This window comes from Ammospiza caudacuta, chromosome Z (assembly GCF_027887145.1).
Source record: "Ammospiza caudacuta isolate bAmmCau1 chromosome Z, bAmmCau1.pri, whole genome shotgun sequence".
In the NCBI taxonomy this organism is placed as follows: domain Eukaryota; kingdom Metazoa; phylum Chordata; class Aves; order Passeriformes; family Passerellidae; genus Ammospiza; species Ammospiza caudacuta.
In genome coordinates, this window is record NC_080632.1 from 69,262,396 (window position 1) to 69,283,819 (window position 21,424).

The 21,424-nt window shown below is 34.7% G+C and overlaps 1 protein-coding gene across 3 annotated transcripts in view; it reads left to right on the top strand.

Annotated features, from left to right (window-relative positions):
- The window catches only part of SLF1 (SMC5-SMC6 complex localization factor 1), a 34,629-nt gene extending 13,453 nt beyond the window's left edge, over nt 1–21,176 (top strand). For all 3 annotated transcript variants that reach the window (XM_058823360.1, XM_058823361.1, XM_058823359.1), the window contains exons 8-18: nt 876–1,034; nt 1,599–1,765; nt 2,955–3,092; nt 3,765–3,930; nt 10,445–10,589; nt 12,644–12,789; nt 14,687–14,853; nt 15,347–15,450; nt 17,410–17,502; nt 17,886–18,068; nt 20,377–21,176. In XM_058823360.1, coding sequence (XP_058679343.1) covers nt 876–1,034; nt 1,599–1,765; nt 2,955–3,092; nt 3,765–3,930; nt 10,445–10,589; nt 12,644–12,789; nt 14,687–14,853; nt 15,347–15,450; nt 17,410–17,502; nt 17,886–18,068; nt 20,377–20,873 — 1,965 coding nt within the window. In that variant the 3' untranslated portion in view covers nt 20,874–21,176. The remainder of the gene's footprint in view (nt 1–875; nt 1,035–1,598; nt 1,766–2,954; nt 3,093–3,764; nt 3,931–10,444; nt 10,590–12,643; nt 12,790–14,686; nt 14,854–15,346; nt 15,451–17,409; nt 17,503–17,885; nt 18,069–20,376) is intronic.
- Nucleotides 21,177–21,424: the final 248 nt, after the last annotated feature.

The following is a 21,424-nucleotide window of genomic DNA, read 5'->3' on the forward strand; positions in this document are numbered from 1 at the left end:
GCTTGGTAGTGCTGTTAATAGTTGGACTCAGTGTTCTTATAACAATTCTATCTGAACTGTTCTATTAATGTACATTAGGAGAGAGGATTTTTGGCAGAGATCATAAAGTCTACAAGTTACCAGAGATTAAAGCAACAATAAATTTATGTAACTCTTTAATTCCCAGCAGCCCAATCAGTCTGACCCAGCTTTTCTCAGCTGTGCCTCTTATCTCAGAATTAGGAGAAATTTGAGTTTACCAGAGCCTCAGGCTGTATGGTCAGACAAAAAAGCTGTATTTCAAAAGAGCAGTTACCTGGCAGAAGAAAGTCGTGCTTCACTCAGCAGTACAGTTGCAACTTGCTTAGGCATCAGCTTTGGCTTGAATCTGAACTAGAGGAAAGATGTAAATAGCAATGTACCTGAGACCTTCAGTAGCTCATTAGTGTCATTAATTCATGATCTTTGGAGAGCTGAAAGTACAGATAGAAACAGGGAAATTGCAGAGTGAATACAGCATCTTATGGAAGCTATTGCATCTGTCTGGGTTCTCCTAAAGCTGTTAGGAGTTTTGCTGTCATGAGTGGCAGAGTATAAGATGGAGGTCCTGTGCCAATAAGATCTTCTTGACTGGAAGGACTCCTTCTGCTTGGAAATGAGAGTCCCTTTCCCCCTGCCCTGGCAGGGATGTAAGGTGGTATAGAATAACCTCCATGTCTCAGTCGCATCCCCTGTGGCTACTACAAGAATAAATTCTGTCCTATCAGAAACCAGGATATATAATACCAACTTTTTAGTTAGGGATATCCTGTGTTAGTTAACTTGGTTGGTTAAAAGGTTTTTTTAATGTAAGCTTTTTTTTTTTTTTTTTTTTCACAATGATATCTCATTTCTAGGTTAAAAGTACTGGCTGGTCCAGGGGCACTTGGTCTATACTTCAAGGACTAGTGGAAGAGGACTTACTTCAGGATGTAGTCACAGAACTTGCTGCAGGCCAAATGTACAGTGCACCTCCTGTGCAACTTCTTCATCCTCTTCTAAAATATGTCCTATTGGTGAGAGATGAAGACTAAAGTAGTATTAAAAATAAAAGAAATAAGTGGAAGTATTATGATCTTTGCTTCTGACATAGTATTTAAAAGTTCTTAGGGATCCATTCACCCTTCTTTTTGTGCTCATCAATGTGTTTGTAAAAATAAGAAAGGATTTTAAAAAGGGTTTTTTCAAATTAGTATTTATTTGCAAGCCAAATGAATGTAATGCTCTAAATATTGTGGAAGGCTTGGCCAGAAATATTTTTTGTTACTTTTAGAAACAGCACTATGCTGGTACGCTACGGATAGAGAGATCGATTGAGAACAAGGTTTGCTCTAAACAGTGGTGCATTCAACTAGCATATCACACTAGAGCAAGTTCTCCCTTTTCTCTTCCCTATTTTTTTTAAATTTCACTGTGTATTTTTCTCCTTGGAGTTGTGCATTAAATTGGATGTTATTTTAGTGATTAAATGTGGTCACTTGAGATTGTAAAGATTAAAGAAAATAAATTAACTCTTAGTGAATATAGATATAGGTCTTTGGCTGGTCTGGAGCCAATATTATTTTCTCATTTTTTTACAGGGAAACACTGATACAGTGTTTTTTGCCAAACTTTGTCATGTTTTTTACCTTACTCTTCATTGTGAACCTCCCTGGAAGTCCCCATCGATGTTGAAGTATTACTTAGATCTCCTTCAGTGTCCTATCTGTAAGAAAGGTACATGGTCCTTGATAGAGATACTTGTAAGGTAAGGCAGATTAATGAGGTACCAAATGCAATAGTTATGTTACTCCAAACCCAAGGAAGCAGAGGAGAGAGGGCATTCTATTGCAACGACGTGCTGTTTTACAACAGGACATGTTACCAGTATGTGACAGTCTAGAATTGTAACGGATTTGGTCATTTCACATTTCATCACAGGCAGATGAAATTTTTTGAAAGAAAAATAAGTACATTTTCTTAGCTTTACTAGTTTTTTAAAAATTATTTCTTACACTCTTTACAGAGTATAGTTATCTGTATACTCTTGCTGCTGCTGTGTGTATACATATAAACATACACACACACATATATCTGCAGTTACAAAGCAAACTCAAGGCTTATCTTACCAAATGTGAAGTTTCATGTTTGATTTTAAACATAACCTTTGCCATCTTTTTCAAGATGTCTGATTTTTATCTTGTCTACATCTACAAAGACAAGTTTGGATAGTTAGTCTCTGCTTTATCATGAGAACTTACTTTTTGTAGCTTGCATCAACAGAAATTAATTCTTCATTTGGAAAAGAAACTACAGCTCTTCTTGTGGCTATGATAAAACCTCACGTAATATTTAAATACTTTGATACAACTATGATTACAGATGTGTGAATGTGTGTGATCGTAAGCAATTTTTGAAGAACATGAAAGACGATTTGTCTTTTAGATGAAGTATTTTGTCTTTTAGTACTTCCTGGAGAATGGGAATACCCAGGAGTTGTATACCTGGTTCTAGTACTCAAAATTCTGGACAAAACTTATGTTTGCATGTTACTTCAGAATTATCTGCATCATGTTTGACAATCTGTAGTCATGTCAAGTAGTATATATGAACTATTATCTGAACAGAAGTTTGTAGGATGTTACCATGTCTACAAAATACTCCAAAATTATCTTGTATTTATAGGATTTTAAATAAGTTATGTTTAATATAGTAATTGTACAATATCTCGAGTAGAAAAAGAAAAATGAAATCCAGTTAAATTATTTTGTTTACACTATAATACAAAATGTTCAGCTGGAACACAGAAGCTCAGTCGCAAACATGTTGTTGTCTGTTACTGGGGAGCAAACTATTTCCTTGTCAAAACAGACCAGATTCAAAGCTGACTTTTTTGCCAGTAGATTATCTGTTATTTCTGTCATACAAATAGAATTTTTCATTTTTTATTTTTTCAGGTCTTGCCTTTATTGTGAAACAGTTTGTCATACGGTCACAGTTTCAAGGACAGAAGATGAACTGAGGATAGTTCATAAAACATTATTGAAGTTTTTCTTTGATTTAGTAAAAGGCGAAGTAGAGTTTCTGACAAAAAGGTGGGATTTATAGAATAATACATGCACTTCTTTATTTATAGCAGCTTGTATCCTGATTTGTATATATCCTTGATAAGATACTGTTCTAGAAAGCAGTTTAGCAATTCTATTTATATTTCTCAATTCTTAGCTTGTTTAATTGTAAATTCATAGGTTTTTTTATAATCATGTTTTAAGACATGTTTCTTTTTCCAGGTTGTTATTCCAGGACGCATTTAATTTTGCTCTTTAAGTGGTACTTCTAGATTTGCAGTACTTTGCTATTCATTCTTTAATGTAGACAAACAGCATTTTGAATATACTGATGTATATGTTTGATTTTTTTAAAAAATTCGATAACCATTATCTCTCTGTTATCTTAGGGAGACTATTACTTTTCCTTGGTTTATGAAGTATAAAAGAAGTCTAGGTTTTGCTTTGCCTTTCTATAGAAATGGTGGCCTTTACTTTATGTAAATAGTGGCACATTATTAGAATTCCCCAGGTCTAATAATTATAGTAATAGTCATCATCATTGTACTTACACTGCATCAGAAATTGTATCTGGTTCTTCCATAGTTAAAAATTGCCAAATCTGTGTGTATTTTGAATGAAGACAAGGTTTCTGTGTGGTAACTATAATAATCAAAGTGACATAAAGCTTTAGGTGTTTTTCACTTTGTTTTTTTTCAGTTTGGTTGAAGGAACAAATTCACAGCATCAACAAGCCTTGCCACAGACAGTTCTTCTGAAGACATTCTTGCTTGAAAGTGGAACCGCAGTGCTTTTTACCAAACACATAAATATTCTAGCAGATTGGGTCATATTTTCCCATAGAGAATTAAATGGAAAAAATGATGTGAGTGTGAATTTTATACTTTAAAATAATGAAGACTGACATATATTTTTAAAGGCATCCCTTTGTTCATTCTTTTCTGAGGAATTATATGTAAGTATAACAGCTGCTTGTTATAGCGGCCTTTTGTTGTGAAGCGTGCTGGTTTTTGCTCCACTAAAGAAATGAATTGATCCATAAGATTCTTATATAGATATGTAGAGAAGAAACGAGTCCTGAGTAGCTTGTTGGCTACATTCAGATGTTCACATGCCCTTACCAGCAGGTATTACTGTAGTTATTACAGACACCAGCTTGTTCTCTCAAACAATGTGGTGTAGTGAAAGAAGTGATTATCTTATTTTACAGTGACAGGATTCAGGAAACGTTTGAAAGAGAAACCTAACAAAACTAATACTTTTTTTGTTGTTGTTTGCTAGGTATGCATTGTTTTATTGTAATAGAATGCCCTGGTTTTCTTCCTAAGTATTTTAGTTTCATTTGGAATATTTCCGAGGACTTAGCAATAAAATGGAATTGAAGCAACTTAATTGCTATTCTGTGACCTGCTGACCAGCAGGACATTGACCTGAAAGATACTAAGTGTCCTCTATACCACCTATTTCTTTTCAGAAGCAAGAGGCCTTGTAAAACATCTTTGACTTCTAGATTCTCACATAAAATAAAAACTAACTGCTGTCTCTGCATTCTCTTTTAAATTATTGTGAGAGCAGAGAATAAATAGGTACTCCATTCACTTTTCCCATACAGTAACAGAACAATAGAAAATCAAGTATTTCAGGGAGAAAAAAGCACTTTAAATATAATACCAAGTAGTTATTCATTATGCTATGAAAGCAAAAAGATTAAACATAATGAGAGCTTCAATCATCTTACCTAGCCAGACCTCCTACCTTTTTTGAGGGCTATCAAAGCAAGACATTGTGAAACAGTGCTGCTTTTTATCCTCGGTCAAGATATTTAAAAAGTGCCTAAAATCAGGCTTCTATACCCATATTTATATTTAAGCAACCTATCTTTTCAAAGGTACTGAGCAGCAAGCAGGCTTACATGCAGTTGGTGTCAGTAGCCATTCTGTTTCTTTGGAAAATGACACTGCTTTCATATTTTTCCTGGTTTTGAATCTGCAGTTGAAGTGGAGGTACCATTTAGGTTTTTTTGCTATGCCTTCCTTTTACAGGTTCCAGCACTGTAAGCCATGCCTTTCTCATGAACCTTTCTTTGCATTGGCAGAATAATCACTTCTGTCAGACTGTACTACATATATGAAAAATATAAGCTTATAAAATAAGCTTAATCTCCACACACAACATAAACCACAGAGATCTGCCTCTTGTTTAGATTCTATTTGATCTATATACATATATATCAGAATTGTTGTTTCAGCACAAATCATGGATGTCTGCTGATTTCTTACTTTGATCTTACGCACTGTAGTGTAAACTATCCTACAGAGATGAATTCTAGCCTTAAAAAGCAGCTTGTTGTCTCATAGTATTGGTAGTGTATTATGTTCTTTCTAACAGCTTTGTTCCTCATATTTATTTATTTATTGCACTTTCTTTCCCATTGCATTTTTGGCAGAAATAAATTCTAAACCAAAATACCATATTTTTATAATCCAACTCATTTGTCCCTTCAGTCACTCTCAATCTTGTAATACTAAAGCTTGATGTTTTTCTGTATTTTCAGACTAATTTTAGAATTCCATTACACAGTTTAAACTGTCTTTCAGAAAATCAGAAGAGTGAAACCTCCCTAGCTGTGCAGACAGAACTGTGTTTTCTCCTTCCTTTTTCTGTAATTTCATAGATACATAAATAAATACACAGTATTTCCATGTCATTAGAGGTAGCATGCAGGGTGCAAAATTGTCCTTCCTGTCTTCAGTTTGAGGGCGTGAGTCATTGTTACCATTTTTGTTTCATAAAAACTGTTTGTTTAAGAGGTAACACCTAGACAAGAGGCATGTAGGGCCATTCAGAAAGCTAAATGAAAGAAATTATTTTGGATATTGTTACTCTCTGCGCGTAACTCTCTGGTTTGTGCTTTTGCACATTGCAAACGGGTGAGGACCATATTTTTCAGTGCACCTAAGTGTGTTAGCTTTGGGAAGAAACAAACATCCATCTTTTGATATACCAAACTTCTGTACAGTTTTTCAGTGAAAATATCTATAAGTGGAAACAGATGAATAATTTTAACTAAATTCTTTCTTTGAACATATCTAATACAATATTTTCTAACTGGTAAAATTAGAAAGAGCAGTTATTAATTTTTTTAGCTTTTTAGGATCAGATTCTCTCTTTTTGTGATTCAAAGAGGTTGCAACAAAGAGCACTGGAGTGCAGGGAAAATATCTGTGTATGTTTCCTCTCTTCTAGTGCTGAGTTGCTGCAAAATTATGTATGTGTGTAAACATACCATGTAAAAAGAGCAGTCCAAAACAAAGTGAAAAACAAAACATAAAGTTGAGTGCATTTGTTTTCTGGAGTTAGATAGAATATGCTCTATTTTAGAAGTAGCAGAATAAAAATAGTGACAGGAAATTGGATGTCCTCACTGGGTTAACCTGTTTGGACAACATGGTGGAATAATATTGATAGACTATTCTTGTAGTTAAAAAGGCGCTGCCAAAGAACCTAAAAGATTTCCTATTATTTGACCTCATCAAATCAATTTTTAATACAATTCTAAAATGAATTAACGTATATTGTTTGTTATATTACTTAAACAGGTTTGATGGGGGAGCTCCTGGTCAAAGTTCCTTGAATCGAATTTCTTAATTCAGTTTTAGATTTTACCAAGGAATGTGTATTTTGCTTATAACACTTCTAGTTGCATTGAGCTATTGCATGGTTTTTCACAATGTCACAGATGGTATCAGAAATGCTTTTCATCCTTGAAAATACTGGTGAGGATTTTTTAAAAAAAGCTGTCTTACATAGCCTGACAAAGAGGTGACAAAGGCATTCATTCAGGTTTTTAGTTGCATAGTATAAATTTGTGTGGTGTAGAACCAAATGTCTTTCTGGTCTGTCACTTGCAGTAGTTTTTTTGGAAGTATGTTTTAGGCATTTGTGGAGTACTACATTTACAGCACATGAAAAAACCCTCTTCTTTAGAGTTCTAAAATAACTCAGTAATTCAAAGTAAAAAAGTTGAAATTAATTTTCCCATAAGAACTTTCATGTGTAAAAACACACTGTGAAACTTCTGCCACCGTAGCACCGTATTTGACTTGACAAAGCATTAAATGGAACCACAATGTAGGAATTGCATTTGCTAAGCTAACGGATATCAGTTGAAGTGATGTGACCTTTGTATGCTAACACAGTCAATAGCTTCTTCCCACTTCTATGCTTTTCTTAGTGAGATAGCTTTGATTTTCAACAATAAGAACAAGGAAGAGAATTTTGAAAAGAGGTTTCACTGCATATTACTTAATTAGCTGTACATGGTGTAGTGGGTCAATTTCAGCTGGCAGGTAAGTCCCCACCCTGCATTGGGTTGAGGGAGAGAGTCAGAAGGACAAATTTAAAAATGCATGACATTATATAAAGAGAGTTTAATAAGTGAAACAAATACTTAACCACCAGCAAAGCAAAATAAGGATTCCATTCAGTGCTTCCCATCAGCAGGCAGATGTTCAGTCACTTTCTGGAAAGCAGGGCTTCATGAGACATGGCATTTGCTAGGCAAGGCAAGCACCATCACTTCAGACATTCTCCCTTCCTCCTTATCCCAGCTTTTACTGCTGAGCACAGTGTTCAGAATGCCTTTGGTCATTTTGGGTCATCTATCTCAGCTGATGCCCCTCCCAGCTTCTTGATCTAGGAGCAGAGTGGGGAAAAAGAGGTCTTGGCACTGTCATACATGGTAGCAAATTCCAAGTTTAATGGAAATGCTTGGGGTTTTTTTTTTCCCTTTTTAATATTACATATGTTTTCATTACTGTGTATTGTTATTGCATATGTTTTCATTACTGTGTATTGTTTTGTGGTTGAAATTGAAAATACTTCTAACATGTTAACATTTAAACATTTTTAGAACATATGGTCCTTTCAGGAAATTAGACGAATTTCCCTCTCTCTCATTTGTAGCATTGAACTATTTATTTTAAATACTGAGGAGAAGCTCTTGGTTTGTCCTACTATTCTTTTGCAAAAATGCCAACCAAGCCTACACTAGTTGGCAGTATCTGGCTTATCTTGTCAGCATGCAGAGATACTTGGCTGGGCAAATGTAGATGCAGCTAGAGTACCAGCTGCATTTAATATTCACTATATATCAGACTGTGAAAAATTATTAATACTTGCAGTATTAACAGTAATTATTTTAGTCTGTTCTCTCAATGTCTGCTTTCACCCACACCCTTTTTTTTTAAAGGATTTCATAAAGGAATTAGTTAAGGTAGTGATTTAGAAACCATAAAGAGAATGTAAATACTTGTGTTTTACATCCCTATCTACCTCAGATTACATCTATATGTCCTTGATCCTGTCACTTAACTTTTGTTAAAATAGTGCTTATTCACTGTGTTTGTAAAATTTATTTCCAGTAAAGAACTATTGGTGGAATTATATTACTTACCCAGTATTTCACTTTGGGATCCAGTAATAAAGAGATATACATACTTAAGGGAAATTTAAATGCATTTCAGATATTTTAAATTATTCTTCAGCTTCTGTTCCCAAATCCTCAGAAGATAGTGCAAATGCACCTTTTTAAATATTTAAACTTTATTTTAAAAATTATACTTTCAGGTTTTTGACATGCCATATCTGTGTTCTCAGGGTTTTTTTCATTATGAGATTTCACAGTTCATCTATATTAAAGTATTACGACATAATAAAGGAAAGGACAAACCAAATCAAGTAGAGTTTAAAAAACTAGGAGGAAGTAGGCCTGGAAGCAGTCTCGGAGATGACGTTCGTAACAGACTTTGTCCAGCCAGTCTTAAAAACCTGGAGTGATGGAGATTATACTTTCACCCCACACCATGTTTATTTGTAGTTGTGTTAATTTATTTTCTTTTGAGTGACAAGTAACTGTTAACTGTAGGGACAGTATTTGTGTAGTTTTCAACAAATTGCTTTATAATATTTTTATTATTATCTATGTCACCATCTCCATTTTTCATATGTATGTCTGTTTGATGTATTGATGCTGAAACTAGTTTTGGTGCTTTTCAGCTCCTAAGGAATCCTAGTAAATTATTTTAAACCAACCTTGAACATACTTTGTTCTCAAAGGAGTATCAGACAAATCATTGACTGTAGTATGTACCCATTAAGTCTGGCTTGTCTCTTACCCAAAATTGTCCAGTTTCAGGTACTCATTATCTTTCACAAGATGCCATATGTCAACTGGTGCTCTAGTGTAACAGTAGTAAATCTGTGGTAGAGCCCTCAGTCAGATTAATTTCACGTGTTCCTACTATGGTGCCTGTGTTCTTTCAAGCCGTGTGCTTTCAAAACATCTGGTGGTACATGTGATCAGAGGAATAACTTATCTCAGAGTAAATTTTATAAAGTATTTCTGCTGTGGCTCAGAAAGGTATGTAGATAGATATGGCCTTGCAAAGACTAACTCAAGCCTTAGAAGCACTGCTTTACCTGACCAGTATTGATTAAATTCTCATCTGGGTGAAAAATGCATTCATCTATCTCAATGGGGTGTCTGGATAGCTAAATTCCTTGTCTTGATGCCTCTTGAAGAAAGTACACTTCACCTTTCTTTACTTGTTTATGACCATTTTCACAGAATCACTGAATAAAGCTGAGCTGGAAGGGACCCATAAGGATACATATATATAGATATAGACTCTCTCTCTCTCTCTCTCTCCTCTCTATCTATCTCTCTATGGGTTTTTTTGTGCGTGTGTGTGTCTGCCTGTTCAAGGTAGAAAATTGTATAGCTAATATTCAGAAGGATGACTTTTTTCCTAAATTTGCAGCTGCTCATCTTATTGAATTTTTTTGGTAGCTGAAGAAAGTTTCTTTTTGCAAAGTGACTGCCAAAATTTCTTCTGTGGAGGAAACTGACATTTTGCATACTTTTCCCTTTTGGCACAGACATACATAGTCACAAAAAGAGCTTTATTTCATGATGAAATCTTCAGAAAAAGGCAATACTAATAGAGCAGTTGTCAATTAAACACAAGGTTCAGTGGAATAAGTGCAGTACTTGCAATCTTATGGTTAAACAAAATCTAATTTAAAAAGAAATCACATTGCAACTGTAAGTTTTCCCACCATTTTGCATATACTTGTAGATGATTTCATAGAACCTGGTTTTCTCCAGTGCCAAATCCTAATTGATATGGCATCAGTGACACTAATTTTGGTGATCTGGCTGCAATAGTTAGCTTTTAAGCAGAAGAAAGGCCAGTGAACATGGCAGCAGAGTGAGCTTTTATCTAAAAAAGTTTTCTATGTTATTTCTAGTATATTATCAGTCTGAATTTTTTATATATTACAGATCAATAGATACACCTATGCTTTTTTCCATTTAGCCTTTCAGAAGTGAAGTTGCTGGTCTATTAAATGCAATTCTTGGAACTGTAGTGGACTATTGGATCATCTCAGGTTTGCTTATGGACAGAAATATGTTTCATCAAGTGCCTGATTTGGCGCATTACCTTGCCATTTCATGTGATGGTGAGTGTTTGCAAGGCCTCTCAAAATTCTTCTAATCAGATGCTAAGTCCTAATTAAAATCCTTGGTTTTTAGTTTTTTACCCTGTTTTGCAGCTGTGCACTGCATGGTGTGTACATATGCAGGAAGCTATTTTATTTTGTATCTGTCTGTCAGTGTCAAGCAAAGATCAAATAGAACAGGTTTTCTTATTAAAATCCCTTTTAAATAAATGGCTAAATGTTGGTGTGAAAGCAAGACCACACAGTCTGAGGAAGAAAAAAGTCTTTGGAGCTCTCTTGTCAGTCTAGGAGAAGTTTAAGCATATCATAATAAAACTTAAATTCAGACAGGCAATTGGAGGCACTTTACTTAGCTCAGGCAAATTTTATCATTCCAGAAAATGAATAGCTTGCTAAAGACACTTCAGTCATAAGTCTAAAACCTACAGTGAACTGTTTGACTCCTACAACTTCAATTGAAACATTTCAATGTCTCTTCCAAATCCTTGGACTTAATGGAGGGAATGGAAGAAAATTCCATTGAGTCCCATGAATTACTGTAGTTCCTCCTCATTAAATAGACTAGGTAAACAGAAACATCATGACTCAAATAACCATTATCATTTAACATGGAATGTCAGTTGAAGTATCTGTACTTTTAGCCGCGAGGATTTGAGGAGCTTGCAAGACAAAATTATCTCAAGAAAGTATTGAATTATTTTAATTTAGTTTTCAAAATTAATTCCTACCAAAGCTTCCCCTGACTCCTTTTTCAATCATCACTTTATGTGGTAACAGGTATATGTAAGCTTCATTTAAATTGTGTCTGTCTTCTACCTGGACACTCGGGAAGAACCATAATGAAAAGAAACTACACTAAAATCTTAATCTCTGGACAATTTGTTTCACTCCAGTTTTACAGAAAGCAAATTATGAGAACTTTTATAGGCTGACTTAGTTCTTAGAAGGCCAATTCAGTTTGAACTTCATGGTGTTTAAATTAGTGGAGCTTTTAATATGTACCACTTCAATGGATTTTGTAGCCCTCATATAATAGGTAAAATCTTGGATAAGTATTTCTGTGAGACTTCATTAATTTCCTGTATACAAAAGGGAAAACAAGAATAGGATTCAGTCTGTTTATAGAGATTATTTGACCTGTGCCACTTGGTACAATCCACAGCACTCAAAGCAAAATTATTGCGAGTTTTTCTAAATTCAGTTATACGTACAGTAGCAAACATCTGTATTCTCAAACTTGGGTTTCTCTTTTGCTTGAGTCTACAGATCAGTTAATTTATGAGCACTTCTTAGCAGAACAGAAGGTTCCCCCAATACAGTTAAGATTTCCTTCCTCACTGCAGGTCTTACTTTCCAACCATTTTGGTTGTTATTTTGACAAAATTATTTTCTTAGAATCAAAATACAAATTCTTACCACTGTAAGAAAAAAATCAGTCTTTCTGTCTTCTTTTCCAAAACAGAGGTAGGTCAGACACATGCCTGATACATACTGATGTATGTTGTATGGATATGTAAGTTTCTCTGCCACTCTGTGGGGCATTTTTTTAAACAGTATAAGCAATTTGGTACATTTGAATGGGGTTGCAGTTTCCTTATGGTGACTTTTAATGTAGAGCTTGTAGGTCACCTGCATTATTTGCAGATTTCTTGTTCATGTGTTATAACTCTTACCTGAATTTGTGTTTCTTTGAGTTTTAGAAGGTGAACACTTGTAGAACTTCACAAAAAAAAAAAATTTATTCTCAAAATAAAGCCATAACTTTTATAACGTTGTATTAAGAGCATTTTTTAAAGTTTCACACAAAAAGTGATGCTTTGTCTTCTAAAATATGTTTAACATTCTCTCACTATCTTGTCATCTTACCAGATGATGGTTAAAATCTATTTTCATGTGAAGAATTTTAGTAATTCTTGAGTAGAATAAGTTTCTGAATCTGCAATAGGAGCAAAAAGCTTGGAAGATCTATCTTCTAGATAATTTAGAAGTAGTGTGTAGATTTCTGTATTTTCATTTTTAGGCTTACTTATTTTTCTTCAATTACTTTTATCCAGATTTTTCTGTATGTCAATTAAAAATGTTTCTTTGTGCCATACCATCCGACTGGCTTCAACTGTTTGTTGCCGAAGCAATTTTCAAACAAATGTGTTTACATAGGGATATTATTGTTTCTACAGAACCTCTTTCTCTTCAGAAAATAGTAAGTAACTCCTTAAAAATTTATCACACGTCAGAATTTTACAAGTAATTTGATTCATAAAAGTCTTGAAATATATCTTTTCTTTGTGGTCTAAGGTCATGCTTGTTGCCTGCATTGTCTTTCCATGTGTTCCATGCATTTAAATTTCCCTTTGCCTGAGATCTGGATCCAGAGCAATAGTAAGATTTTTCTTGCCAGAGGATTTGTCACACCTGGTATCTGTTTATGTGCAGTTATCATGAAAGTGAAAAAATGCAACAACAGTGAAAGCTTTTAAAAATAATCCCTGATATAATGATTGCAGTGTTACATTTGTACTTAAGGAGAATGCCAAAATATAGTGTGATTTTTCTCAGCTACCTTTTCCTTCAGGGTTTTTGAAGAGATAGGTCCAGGCAATTGTTACATTGAAGATTTTCTCAGTGTATTCCCGTGAAATTCCTCTCTTAGAAATTTTCTCCTACTTGGAAACCTTTGCCTGCCTTCAAATCACAATTTGTGATAGTTGGTGAGGAAAAACATGGTAAAAGCTGCAGAAGAAATTCATGACTGCTGGCAGGATGCAGGGAAATCAGGGCAATCACATGGTAATGTCATGCCCTAATTTAGAGTCTAATTTCAGTAATCTTCACACTAATGACTAAACAGAATATGGAATCCATAGCTTTTTGTCTGTATTGTACTATTCTACAGGAAGAGTCACAAAAAACCAAATTTATACCTTTGTACATTTCCCATACATAAGTTTTCCTAAATTTTTCAGGAATTTATTGTGAAGAGAGGTCATTGTTTCTTAATACAGCACATTTAAACAGAGGTTGAAGAAAAGACTGTCAGAATTCTTATCATAAACCAACTGCATACTAATATTTGATGTATATTGCCTCATGCAGGGTAGAATTGCTACTTTCAGTATCACCATGACTACTGATCACTCTCTGCAACTACTTAAATATTGTTGCAGTGCTTGAAACAAGTCTATGTGCTTTTTGTTGTTTTCCTTAGTATGACTAAGTCTTCTTTCTCATTCCATACAGTAAAAGCGTTTCAGTTTTTCCAGTTCCTCTCATACAGCATCTTATCTGCTTGGCTTTTCTCTGAGTTCAACAGCTCCCTGGTGGTAAATATGCAGCGAAGGTGCAAGTAAGGTGTTCCTCACCTACTGTACATTGCTTGCAAGATCTACAGTGAACTGCTAAATACTCAAAGCCTTCCTTAATACCTTTCTTCAAATATAATCATTGAGTGTTTGATGAATCCCTCTCACTGGCCTTTTTTTCTTATGCTTTTGCCAAACTGCAGAAACTTAGATGACTTTTTAAAATGACCAGGGTAAGTGGATTTGAAGCTCTGTGTTACTGGAAATAAGCTAACATCTGCAACAGCCAAGGCTGTCCTAATAGAGAGCACCTGAGGGGTAACTGGCTTGCTGCCTTTGCGATGCTCAAAGACTTAATCCAACCCCTCATCTCAGAAGAGATGAAGGAGTGGAGTGAGTCTGTCTTTAACCAAATTGCTCCCTGGGAGTAGGAAGTCTGTAACTGCTTTGTTTTAATACATGAAAGTCAGTTTACTATACTCAAGTCTTATATCCAGCTAAAGAGATCCAGGTTTTCTCAGCTGCCACAAACCTGAGAGAGGCCTAGAACTTCCCATTTTCTTTCTCAGACACAAGCCACTCACTGAGGCCAGTGTAAAGAGTGAATTACAAAAACGTCAAAAAGGAATGCAAAGACAAACTGAAACAATCTAGATGTACAATCATTCAGGGATCAGATTTTAAAAAACATATATACATCAAGAATATAGATGGATACATGTGGATAAAGATGACTGCTTTGCAGCAAGAGTAACAAAAGAAAATTTCTGCATTTATAAAATGTTACTTTTGCAACAGGTCTGTTCCTATTCACCTGCTTTGCGAGAGATAGGGATGCGTGAGACAGAGGAACACAAAGCAAAGAAAAAGAAAATAGGGCAACAGCCATGCCCTGAGTCTCAAAGGACATTACAGATGCTAAATGGCGATAAGCAGAACCAAGTCAAAGTGCTGCCTGATCTACCGTAAGTAATACCTATAACATCACCAGTTTTATTCTGCTTTGGGGGACAGCTTCTGACCTGACACATTTCTTGAACTTTATGTGACCTGTTTTGTTGTCTACAAATTACTTCAGCTGACAGAAAGCTCCATTGTAAGCCCATAACACCTTTGGGCTGGGGCTTCCCCTTTTCTCTTTGATCAGCAATTTCAGTGTATATGCAGTCTGATGTAGTTTTATTTGCCTAATATTAAATTTATAGGGTATATACAGAAGTTCATTGTTCATGGAATTACATTTAAAAAGAGTTTAAAAGTGGACAATCCTATTTGATTTCTATTTTAAATACAGTTATAATTCAATGTCACAAAACTTACGTAATTAAGACATTTCCAATATGATGCTGAAATGGCTAAATCTAAGTATCCTGTATGTACACATTTAAAACCATTAAGTACACATAGATTAAGTATGAAATAGTGATTTTAAATGTGTCCCCTTTGGTTTCTTTTCAGTGACTTAATCTTTAATAAGCTTAGAGCAAAAATAGAAGTCCAGACTGCACAGACCAAAGGGAGTTCTTTTTTGGCTGAAGAGGTACACAAGAGAAATATTAAAGGTATTCTACATATCTAATTTATGTTAAGAAGTTTAAAGTGGTTAGAATTTATAGCTTCATGTTTAAAAACTTGTCCTGATGAATGCTGGACTAAAACGATGGCTTATGCCCAAGAATTGTTTTCTTATGGTCCACATTTCTCTTTTACAATGTCTGTTTAAAAGGAGCAATTTGCATATATGGTAAAATAAAGTTGCCTTTTTCATTACCCTCCTCCTTCCATACATTAAATACAGTGTACAGTTTGTGTGAGCTCATTCCAGTCTTGCCTGCCTTACTTTGCTAATCCACCTCAACCTGTGCTTGGTAGGATCAACGTCTTCTGATTTGCAAGTATAATTCAGTCTTCATCTCTCTGAGTCCTAGACATTTTGTGAACAAAGACTGAGGAGTATGCTATGTTACATAGCTGTTTTAAGCATATGGACTGTTTTCTTCCAGGCATTCAGCCCAAACTATGAAATGCACTTGGCTTTTGTTTTTTACTATACTGGAACTCATGTACCTAAGGAATAAAACAGCACTGCAGTAATTAATTCAGTTCCTATTTACTACACAAGTTTAATAATTGTACTTTGCATGAGGCTTGCTGTACTACAGAATTGCTTGCTGAAACTACTTTTTCATCTTCATCATCAGAAATTTACCTACAACTCTTATTAATATGACTCCCAGGAGAAAAAAAAACTGGCAAAAGCAAGCTGGAGTTGTTAAAAAAATTAAAAACAGAATTATATCACAAACAAAAGAAGACCTCACCCCCTTTAAAGGTTTAAAAAAACTTCAGCAACAGAGTCAGACCATACATTTTAAAAATTTGTTCCCTTTGTTTTTATTGCTTTTGCAAGTAAAATTGATGTGAATTATTACATCTGATTTCTGCAAAGAGAAGTGAGCTGAAAGACTTGGGGGGGGGGGGGGGAAGTGGAACCAAACAAACCAATCCTGCTTTTTGTTCTAGTCACCCCTGCTGAAATTATAAGTAGTGTCTTCTGTTGAAAGAATGGGCTGACAGATTTATATAGTAAAGGTATTAATATAACAGAATGTTCCATGTAAATCTTACTTTAAAAGCTAAGAGATCTACCTTAAGGTATCTTGAATTTCTAAGATGTTTGGTTCATCATCTTTACCTGGTATCAGGATTTTCCTCTGGCTTTTGTTCAGAGCTAATCAATTATTGAAAAGAAAACAGCATTTAGAATGTGTCTGAAGTTTTTATTGCACAGAAGCTAGTGGTGTCTTTACATCCATAAGCAGCAGCTCTCAGTTGTTTGCTGTTTAATTTTTCACACTTATTTCAGCTGTACATGGTACTACGGTTTGGGTTTTTTTTCCCCCCAGGGTCTACTACTAGTAATAATTTTATTATTATTAATATTGGTATTATTATTAATTTCCCTCTTTCTCCCCTCCTTCTTTACTGTAGCCAAGTCAGAGAGTCTATTGAGAAACAGAAAACCATCTGCTAATAGATTTGAAGTTTTGATTTATACTTGAGTGTGTAGAGGTACTTGTGCTTAGCCAGAAACATTCATTTGAATTAAGCTATAAACGCTGTGTAAAAAGAACCATACATCTTAATGTAGGTTCATGAATAAATTTAAGGGAGGGCAACTGCACTCTAAAGTTTTACTGCTTCAAAACCCAGTATTTTTTGGTGTTTTGTGATCACTTGGTGCTTTTATAGTGTGATTGAAGCTTTAAACCTTGAACTAGAGGGGAGATAATTCCTGTGTTAAACCATTTGCAGTACAATTTCATTGCTGGATCTCTGGTGGAACAGAAGCTCCATGGGGTTTTTTTTCTTTTAAGATGTTTAAAAAGGATAAAGGAAAATCGTACTCATTATTGAGTTTTCTGGTACATAACCAGGTCTCCTAGTTCCAGACCCTTTGATTATTTTCTTTAGTTGCTATCTTGTCTAGTCTAGTGTAATCTATTAATTTTTTATGGTAGGAGAGACAGCCCTGCATAAAGCTTGCAGAAATAACAAAGTGGAGAGATTGATTCAGCTTCTCTCTTTGCCAGGAATAGACATTAATGTTAAAGGTAAGTTATTCATTTTCTCTATAAAATTTAAGAAATTAAGACACGTAAAGAACTATATTAGTATCTGTTTGGTAACAGATTTTTATACAATATAAAGCTCTTTCTTTTTTAAATAACACAAAGTGAGGACTTTACAGCAAACATTAAGGTAAGATGGATTTAAAACTGAAGTGTATTTTAACATCACATTTTCTACTGATTCTTAAAAATGCTATTTTTTTCAGATGTTTTTCAATAGAATTTCTTGTTTTGAAATCACAAGCTGCCATTCCAGCTGTAATGAGTACTATAAAAGTAAAGTGTTTTCCTGTCTAATGAATGACATTATTAACATTTCAGTACTACTTCTGCTGTTTTAAAACTTCCCTTGATTTATAATTCAGATTATGCTGGCTGGACGCCTTTGCATGAAGCCTGTAACCATGGTAGCACAGTGTGTGTCCGTGAAATTCTGGAGCGTTGTCCAGAGGTAGACCTGCTCAGTCAAGTGGATGGGGTGACTCCTTTGCATGATGCACTGTCAAATGGACATGTAGAAATTGGCAAGCTGCTACTTCAGCATGGGGGTGAGTGCATTTATGCTAAACTAGTTTAGGGAAATTACCCTCTGTTCTGAATCCATATGAAGTTCTCAGTGCTTTTCTTGATAGTTTTCTAAAATACAAAGTTATTATGAAATATTTTAGAACTTTTTAGGCCTAGCTGGTTTGTTTACAGTAAAAATAATACTATTTTCACACTTCCCTTGATCAGCTGAATATGAAATTAACCAGGATTTCCACATGTTTTTCTAATATGTTAGTGTTTTTATCCTGCATTTTACACCATATGCATTGCAACTATATTCTCCACTAATGAAAATAAAGACTACCTAGTCACCAATCAAGGCTAAGTATTTTCTATTGTTTTGATCTATTTTTACCACAACACAAACCCAGATTGGCTAAATCTCTCTACATTCATGTATTTCAACATAATTTTTTCAGCATTTGTGAAAATTGATGTGATGGTCTCTGAATACTGTTAGTTGAAGAAAGTAATTGATATTGTAATCATGATAACTGCTGTTTAGGGATAATAGTGAGAGAGATGCCTCAGTTTCTAAAAAAAGTACTTTGCCCCTTAGGCAAGGATACAATGTTTTAAACAATACTTTTTGTTCAGATTTGTATCTTGAAGTATGTACTGTACCAATGTATTTAATTTAGCATGTTTTAAAAAAAAAACAAATATCCACAAAGAATCATCTTGGATAGCAACTCTTCCTTATTTAAATAATTTACTAAAATGAGTATTTGAAATATTTGTACCATTGCCCTACTGTGTCACTGTAAACTGTGTTTTATGTGCCAAACCCAGATTTTTTCAGTAAAAATCATTCTGTGCTTAGTCATGAGGCAGAAGAGTGTATTTAGGCAGCCTATTAATTAAGGTAGAGAAACTAAATTTTAATATATTCTTGCCATATGACCCTCTGTATTTACAGTCTTCTCCTGCCCCCTAAAGGCTGTGTCTGTGTCTGTTGTGCAAGCACCAGATCATAATCAATACATTCCTTCTGCAGTTCTGTCTCTGTTTACTGAGTCTCAGTTCTGTAGCTCCCAGGTGTTTTATATCTCTACTGTGCCATGTCACCTTGGCATCTAACATGCCCAACCAATACCTGGGCTCAGATCAATCAGCTGAAGTGATGCAATGGCAAATATTATAGTAAGCCCAGTTCCCCAACTGGAAAAGGCACTGCACTAACAGATGTGCATTTTTCCTAGGCTGCTGTGAAGAACAGGTAATGGATGCTCTTGTTATCGTAGGGGAAGAGCTTTACTTGCACTTGCATTCATCAAGGTTTTCTGGCAAGTGTAAGGCTGTGTGTGCCTTTGTCACATTCTGAGTTATGGCCTGTCAAGTAACCGACAGGCCCATGGTAGAAGGCGTGTTAACTATTCGGTGTGAATTTACTTAGCTCAATAATTTAGAACACAGAAGTTAATGATCACTAATAATAATTATAATGATAATACAGCTTTAATCTGAGCAAAATTAAAATATCTATTACTGATACAAAATGTGGGAGTTCGCCTTTTGTCATTAAAATGTATTTCTGAAGAAGCATTCATGTTAATATGGTATCATTACTTTAGCACAGTAATACAAATTTATATGAGATTCCTGATGTGTTCCTATTTGAAAAACCCTTGTAGTATCTTAACAGCCTTCATTTTTTCTTACTGATGCATCCTTTCTTAAACTTCCCAAGAGGTGTGTAAGCTCTTTATATATTAATAGATCCCTTGTACTTATAAACAGGAAATACTAAAAGGATTTATTTGTTCAGACTAGCTCTGAACAAATAAACATTTCCTATTTACTTACTTTAAATGTATTTATTAGAGTAATTATGTTTTGTGTTTCAGAAATCTGTTAAGATCAAATTTTTAAACTCAGTTGTTGGGGAAGGTTTGGATTCCTACCCCAATAGTTTACCTTGCTGTACAGCATAAGGCAAGATTGGCTACACCATCCAGAAAAGTAAAATAAAGACCATCATAGTACCATGCCTTTAATTTGAAGTCAATGTCAGCAAATAGCCTAGTCTACAAAGTACTTAATAGAATTTTACAAAAGTAATAACATTCTATTTTTGCATACTCAATGCAAGTTAAGACAATACTGTAAAGAAATTGTTACAAAGGGTCTCTACAGGTTCTATCTTGTGTTGCAAATGTGTAAGTCATCAGTTACATTAACATAACTTGGTAAAAAAAAGGAACTTAAACACCTGGCTTCTGACAGTAAGCAACCCAAAAATCTTGTTCAGCTGCCAATTCATCACAAAATGTGCTGTTGTTATTAATGTTTGTGTTTTTCCTGAAGGGCCAGTCCTTCTAGAGCAAAGGGACTCCCATGAGAAACTGCCACTGGATTATGTTGAGTCAGTCACAGCAAAGGAAGAACTTCTGAATCTTGTTCATCCAGGAGAGAGCATTGAAAACTTCTATGAATGCAGAGAACAAGATTTTAGTAATCAGAAGAAAGAACTGTGTTTGATTTCATTTACCAAGATGCTGATTAATTTTTGTTCTCTTTATAATTTGTCTACACCCCTGACTGTAACTCTGCGAGCAATAGGTTGTTCAAATATACTCCCAGTAATGGTTTGTGATACTTCTAAGATGAAAAATGCATTTTCTGGACATTGGCTGGTGGATATGTATTGTAAAGAGCTGGAAACTTTTGGAAAACTACCACAGCTTCTTCAAGAAATATCTGAAAGCATGTTATTCTTCCCTGGCGAACAGGCGAATGCCTTATTAGCAGTTCTGGAAACTATGGTAGAAGCATGTCAGTTCCTAAATCCTTCTAGCAGTTAAATTCCAAACAACCACATTGGCTGAATCTTGAGTGTTACTACCTTCTACTTGCCTGACAAGTCTAGATGTGTGTGATCTTAGGAATGTGCTATATAATTTACACTCTGTTAAACTGTCTTGCAATTTTTTTTTATGTGCCTTGTGCCATATTTCTCTTTGGTTTTCAGAGGCAGCGACCCTAAACTTAAACCAAGCAGTTGATTTTTATTTCCTGGGAAAGGCTTGTGTCTATGTATTTTGTTATCCCTTAATAAAGCTAATGTTATAAATATGTCTTTAAATAAAAACATAGAGAGATGCAAAGTCCTTCTATCCATTTTTCTTTTACTTAACAAAAAATAAATTATATAAATTAATTGCATGTTGCAAAATTCAACAGAGAAGGCACTATATATTTATAGAATGAATATTTAACATGTCCCATGTCTTTGACAGAATGCTCACACAAAGACGTGGAAAATGTTGTTCTTCACCAGCACTACGTTGCTTGTAGTCTCATTTATTTCTGCAGTGAAGGAGAATGGCTCAGACACTTGGGTGATCTGCAAAAT